Genomic DNA, 7,096 nt, shown 5'->3' with positions numbered 1-7,096 from the left:
AATCTGAATCTGAATCTGAAATAATCTAACAACCCTTATCATGGCTGCCATTGATGTATCTTTCACATTTCACTCAGTTTAGGAACCTTCCAAGCCAAAAAAAAAAAAAAGTAAATGGAATTAAGATCCAAAATGTTTGTTGTCTTTATTTGTGGTGTTAAAATAGGTTCTCCTATCAGAGTCAGAAATGAACTGTGAACTGCTTACGTTATTGACAGGCTGGGGAAGTTGAGCAAGAGAGGAGCTGTGTAGCTTCAGAGGATTCAAAGCCCCTGTTGGGGTGCACTGTGTGTCTGGGTGACCTTCAAACTTCAAGCTGGCAGGATACAGGAGCCATTTCTCATTGGCCAGCTCATAAGGCCACATGATGTTGAGGAAGGCTGAGCCGAGCGTCTGCAGAGCTTTCCCAGGATTAGCAACCTGTCAGAAAAAAAAAATACTTTCTTGGTTGACAGTAGAAATATCTCATATCTTAATAGCCAGGTTGTTTTAATGTGTATACACCTGCATACACACACACTGGTTCCTCACCACAAACTCAAAATCCACAGGGCTGCCGATGTCATCCAGACTAGTCATGGCACTCTCTCCCTTCACTGTCCCACTGAAGAACAGCTGGTGAGGACGAGCAAGCCTGCAGTAAAACACCATCACACCAGTGGGTCAGACAGCTGCATACACACTCACACAGCGTCATAGAGCTACTTTTTTATAGGTACAGTGATTTTTTCTTTATTTAAGTTTAACACACCCTAACACAAAGCCGTACATGTACACGATATCTAGAAAACCTCAGTGTAAACATCATATAGCATCAATGAAGACTTGTAACAGGCTGATACAGGATATATGTGATACTGTCAGACTAACATGGAATAACATGATTTTAATAAGATTAAAGCTTGTGGAAAATAAGGGGAAAATGTGTATGTTAAGTTTAAGTAAACTAAACAAAAATAAAGCCACATCCAGATTTAAACAGGTTTTACTCACCCAATGACAGACAGAGGGAGCTCTATCACAACTTTAGCAAAAGCTGTGACTGGTACCAGGTCAGGCTGCTCACTGATACTGAGGACAAAACCATGAACAAACGCTGCGATTAAAGGATTATTTGGTCTGAACAAGTCAAATATCTTCAGTTAAATAATCAAAGCTTGATGTGAGTGAGTCCATATTGGTGTCATATGGCTTTTCACAAAAGATGCAGAGGGCTTACGTTGTCAATAAGAGATCTGCTGTCAACTCAGTGGTCTCAATTGTGATGTTAGATGTGCTCAAGTTGATGGAGAACTTCAGCTGAAAAAGCAACACATAAACTGATATTTCAGACAGGACAAATTACACATAACGCTGATGAACACATGAATTGATTTTGTTTCCTGCTGTAGGAAAGAAATATCAAAAGCTATCAAAGTATATGAAATTATTAAACAATTTATATAATTTTATAGTTTCAAGTGTTATCATTTAATCCTGACGGTCCACCAAGCTTTGACTGAACTCACTCTGTTGTGTTTTCTTACCTTAGTATCTCGTTTCACAGGGTTTCCCAGGTCACATTCAATTTGGGAGCCATTCTGGTTTGCTTGGCATCTCATCTACAGTCAGTCAAGATATCAAACAAACACTATCAGCAAAAACAGAAATCCAAACATACGTGTTTCTGCTACATGATTCAACCTGTACAAGACTTGATAGAGCCCGTACCTGTGGGGGGATCCTTGAGCCGGCATACGACAAAGTGTTTGGAAGGGTGATAAGCAGCTGAGCAGCATGGGCATCATCTCCGTTCTCCTCAGGGTCAGAGGGGTCAGAGGGCATGTTGGTGACGGTGATCTCCAGCACCACCAACCTCTGGTCGGACAGGGAGAACACCTGCACATCATCTTCATCTCTACATGAAGGGGAAGAGGACAGAAAACACACATTAACAGTTGGGTAGAATTCTCATTTTCATACTCTGCTTAGGGGGAAATATTATACTTTGGACTCCACCACATTTATTCAATAACTTGCTAGTTACTTTGCAGATTAAGTTAAAGATATTAAGTATAATCAATAAAATCAATTATGATCAATTATTATAGGTTAAGATGAAACGTTATTGATCCCCAGAGGGCTACCCAGCAGTATATAAAGTAAAATAAAACTCCCCCCTCACCAGCAGCATTAAAGTAATGTAGACATTAATGCATAAATAATTATATTATATACTTCTATAATGTGCATTATTCTGAAATGAGACAATCTGTATAATGACTACTTTTAGTACTTTAAGTATATTTTGATGCATATTAGTCAGAAAGTGAGAAATTCACAACATGACAAAAGGTTGTTCCAAAGGCTTATAAATATACATATAAAGCTTATCTAAAAAGCATGATTAAATTAGTCCTGAACCATTAATAAACCCATTAGTATCAACACAGAAACACTTTAGAAATGGAACCTTGTTATCAGTTGGTACCAAAAGATAAATTAAAGAACCATGGTGTTATATTTTCATGGTAAATATTCATGTGGGCTATCACTACTGCATACACACAATTGTTTGAGTTGGGGTAAAGGTTGCTAGGCAACAGTTCACATCATCATGGCTACCAGCTCACACAGATTGGGCTCTGCAGATACTAACTTTGGCAAAGGGGTGAAGAGGTCGGAAGTCAGGGGTCGCGTTCCAAACTGGTAATTCAGCTTCAGGTTGCTCTGGCAGATTTTGTCACTGCCGCATCCTTCTCGCAGGAAGTTTATCTTCGGAGAATAAATGAGACAGACTTTTAATTCAATCTCAAAGCACATTCTACATGTTTAGATTTTTAATACAAAATTCAGTTATGTAGCAAGGTTAAGAATCCATTTCTCAGCATGATTTGTTTTATATGTAATAATTTGGGCTTTAACAAGCCTTGACAAGCCCGAATGTGTCTCATTAAGCTCAACTTGTTTATACAGTGATTTGTGGGCAAGTGTAGCCTATTAAAATTAATCCAGACCATAAAATACTTCCTTTTTGTTACAGACCTCAGAGTACAGTGTATTAGAGGGGGAAACACTCAGGACAGGCGCCAGCTTCTCCAGCCTCTTGGCACCTGAGTGTCTACGTGGTGGCACAGGCTTGATAGTGTGGGTTATCGCCAATGAGATGGGACGCAGTTTGTCACGGATGCTCTCCTGCATGGACAGAGATCATAAAAAAGATTAATAGACAATAAAAGATTTGGGGAAAGAGCTTGTTTATGGTGCAAAAGAGTGGGGATTTAAAATTTTTGTAGCATTTTAGTAATGTTATTATTTCCATCCATTTTCGGCTACCAGAGTAAAATAAGACAAAAACCAAGACCAGTACCAACTATTGTTTACTAATACCTCAATACCTTGGGAAAAAACATTTTAACAAAAAAGCAGTTGCTGTTTCTGATCTGGAAAACATCTACATTACTGACATGGAGCTGGAAGACAGCAGTGGTGCACACAGGATATCGCTGCCGATGCAGCTCCACTTCTTCTGTCTGCGTGTACTCTGGCTCCAGGGAACTGCGGCCCAGGAAGTTCACACGGTGGGGGAGGCCCAACTTCCTGCGCTCTGTGTCGGCTTCAAAGTGCACCACCAGGGCTTGAAGGGAGTAAAACAGGGAGCGATGCGTGAAGAGAGACGGAGGGATTGAAAAACCAGAAATGTCAAGACACACACAGAGAGCACTTAAAGAGCCCACCAGGGACAGAACATATATGAAACCCCCATCTAAGGGAATACAGTATTACACAGCTGTGATTTAATCAAAATAAAGTCTAATGTTACCCCACAGATAAGGTTACTTTCCACTGTAAATAGAAATGACTCCTGTCACTATGGGAGTGATCTGAAGTCCCACATGAGAGAAGAACCAAATGGTTGTGACTTACTAATGTGTGGTGAGTAGTGTTCTGGGTGGGCTGTGAAGGTGAAGCAGGCCGTGACCTCCATGCTAAAAACAGCAGACGGTGGAGAAAAAAAAAGTGTTGCTGTTTTTACAACAGATAGAGATCATACATTATTTTGAAAATCATTAGCTGCTGGTTTGTTTGTTATATCTGGGTTTAGTTCAGTTATTCTGAATGTTTGTTCAGTTGTTTTATGAGTTCTTACCAGACGCCATCTCTGCCCTTGCAGTTGTGCTGCTCCAGATCGATGTCTTGAGGGTCGATAGATATAACTCTGTTCACATGGATGACTGGACGAGACCTTGGTGGCACACAAAAACAAGACGTGAATGCAGAACAAATCATGACTATGTCTTAGTAGAAACAGATACTACACATACAGGATTTATGATAAAACTAAATTAAAATTGAGGATCTCATCTAAAAAAAAAACTTTTCTCACCTGAAAAGAACCACTGAATCATTAAGAGAGCCCACAGCAATATCTGGGTACTGATTATTATCAATATCCAAACCACCCGAGATGGAGTATCCAAAACGTCTCACATCAAAGTCACGTCCATCCAGCACCTGATGGGATAAGACACATTGATCAGCCACCATTAATTCAGTCAGTCACTCTTGTATTCCTATTCTTCTTTTCATCCTTCCTTCCTTCTGTTCGCTCATTCCTAAACTGTTTGTATGAAACTTGTGACTCACCTGAGCAGGTTTTGTTTCAATCCCAGCACTTGAGCCTCTGTAGATGAAAACTTTGCCATCTCCATCAAATGGTGCCCCCACAGCAATATCTGAACAGATTGAATGAAAAGAGTTTTAGGTGTATGTTATTAGAAACATTTAATACATTATCTATAGTGCAAATTTAAAAAAATGTCAAACAAAAATTAAACAAAAGTAATAGTGTGACAGTAAAATTTAATTGATATGAAAGCTGCACTAGATAGTTTTTTGTCATATTTGCTGAAACTGTCACTATATCACATGAGACAGATTGTTGGGTCTCTGTAATTGTTAAAAGGAGTTCGTCTGACCTGCTCTATTTGAAAGTGTCCTGAGATAACTTCTGTTGTGAATTGGCGCTATACAAATAAAATTGAATTGAATTGAATTGAATAGATAATCTCATTCCCAGGTTGTCAAGGCTTTGGGTTGGTGGCTTGAAGAACTGGGACCCAAAGCATCAGTATTTGACGACCTGGGAATGAGACTCAAGAATTATCAACAACTTAATAATGATCTGTCTCATGTATTACTGTCAGGATATAGTGAAAGATTCAGCAAATATAATAAAAAGCTTATTTCTTTATAAATTCCCAACCGTGGCTTTAACTGGATTAAAACCATTAAAATTGCCATCCATTTTAAACAAAACCAGCAGAAATGTAACAGAATGAGTCCCTTTTTGTTAGTATGTTATATGTGAAACTGAGTTAAAGAAACCCACAACAATAACAGCAGTAACTTTTGTGTGTTTTTTTTTAATAGTAATATCTAAAAGTCTGGACATAGATTTAGTAATTATATATTATATTACACTCACTATCAAATTGAATATTTATCAGTGTATGGGTCTCCATGTGAAAAAGCTCTCACCTCCGTATCCATCCTGGTCCAGATCTCCAATGTTGCTGACGGTCATTCCAAACATGGAGTCATAGGTCCCGTTGAGACGGATTGGCCGAGCCTGATCGTCCCAGTGACCGAAGGGGTTAAGGTACACATACACAGCTCCACCGATCTCCGCTTTACGGTCAAAGAAATTAGGAGCTCCAACAATCAGATCGGTCCAGCTAGTGACAGAAACAGGGGAAGAGAATTAAAAGTCAATAATAAAATGTCACAAAGCACTGAATTGAGTTTTGGGAGCACAGTTTTTTGTGAAACTCACCCCCTCTCATCCACAGTTACCCACATTCACCCTCATGTACTCTACTTTACATTTTTTAGGTACTTTACTACAGTTTTTTCCATTTAATGCTACTTCATACTTCTGCTCCACTACATTTCAGATGCAAATATTGTACTTTTCACTGCACTACATTTATTCCACAGCTGTAGTTAATAGTTACATTTCAGATAGAATAAATGAGCAATTGATAAAATATATAAACATATGTGTAATGATGTATTCTCATAGATTAAACTAAGCTGCCTAAAACAATATAAAGCAGTTAATTTAGCTCCACATCAACTGCTATAGTAAAGTAATATTTCTACAGTAATAATTCTACAGTAATATAGAAATGTAACACTGATAGGGTCTGAGTATTTTATCTGAGTACTTTTACTTTTGACACTTTAATTGAAAACAAAATCCTTATGTACTTTTAGTAAAAATTGTAAAATTGTGAATTCAGGACTTTTACTTGTAATTGAGTATTTTTATATTGTGGCATTTCTACTGTTATGTAAATTATCTGAATACTTCTTCCACCAGTGGTCACCCCCATCCATCTTCTCATCCAGCATTTCCTCACCCGTCCTTATTCAGATCAGTCGTAGCCACCGAGTACCCAAATGAAGACGCCAGCTCTTCCCCCCAGAAAATGTGCTGTGGCACCAGTCGGTACACGTTGTCTTTCCTTAGCAGTACCACCGCCCCTGTGTGATTGGCCCGAGGTGCACCTGCAACGAAGGTCAGCTCCCCAAGGCTCATTATCCCCATGGCCGAGTCCACAGAAAACCCTTTAAGAAAGAGAAGGCAGGACGGACGGGAAGACGGGGGTTAGGAGGAGGAAAGGGTCAGGGGTTAGTATTGACCGTGGGGCTCAGAGGCTCATCTCGTCTCAAAGTAGCGTGTTCTGCTCATCTTCTTACTAATGAAATGTGTGCCTTAAGTGAGTATTGATTTTATGCCAAACTCATGATGGGTGTAAATGTCCTGTGTGCTGTGTTTGCTAGTGTAAGGAGGCTGGAGATGGTTGTGTGTCCACTGGTAAGAGCAAAAAGGCCGGTTGTGACATTAACAGACGGAGATGTATGTTGCTTCGCCTAATGTCTCATGAGATTCATGATGCTGCTGCTTTATATCAGTTGCCTCAAGTGAAGGCAGTGTGTAAACATTGTGGGTGGATGTTAATCAGATTTATAACCTAAAGCAACTCCTCTTTTGTGTGAGTGTGCATGTGTATGTCTGTGTGTGTGTGTGTGTGTGTGTGTGTGTGTGTGT

At 39.3% G+C, this 7,096-nt stretch overlaps 1 protein-coding gene across 1 annotated transcript in view; it reads right to left on the bottom strand.

Annotated features, from left to right (window-relative positions):
- The window catches only part of itga7 (integrin, alpha 7), a gene marked incomplete in the record, with an annotated part of 34,980 nt that overhangs the window by 3,378 nt on the left and 24,506 nt on the right, over positions 1 to 7,096 (bottom strand). Inside the window, 15 exon segments of the mRNA XM_035661493.1 lie at positions 208 to 420; positions 532 to 634; positions 994 to 1,071; positions 1,220 to 1,299; positions 1,527 to 1,601; positions 1,711 to 1,897; positions 2,639 to 2,754; positions 3,025 to 3,174; positions 3,447 to 3,616; positions 3,907 to 3,968; positions 4,130 to 4,225; positions 4,367 to 4,494; positions 4,627 to 4,715; positions 5,521 to 5,717; positions 6,405 to 6,612. Coding sequence (XP_035517386.1) covers positions 208 to 420; positions 532 to 634; positions 994 to 1,071; positions 1,220 to 1,299; positions 1,527 to 1,601; positions 1,711 to 1,897; positions 2,639 to 2,754; positions 3,025 to 3,174; positions 3,447 to 3,616; positions 3,907 to 3,968; positions 4,130 to 4,225; positions 4,367 to 4,494; positions 4,627 to 4,715; positions 5,521 to 5,717; positions 6,405 to 6,612 — 1,952 coding nt within the window.

The sequence above is a fragment of the Morone saxatilis genome, unplaced genomic scaffold (genome assembly GCF_004916995.1).
Source record: "Morone saxatilis isolate NCDOM2014 unplaced genomic scaffold, NCSU_SB_2.0 Contig18, whole genome shotgun sequence".
Lineage (NCBI taxonomy): Eukaryota > Metazoa > Chordata > Actinopteri > Moronidae > Morone > Morone saxatilis.
Note: the sequence above shows the minus strand (reverse complement) of the source record. Positions and strands in the feature narration are given on the sequence as shown.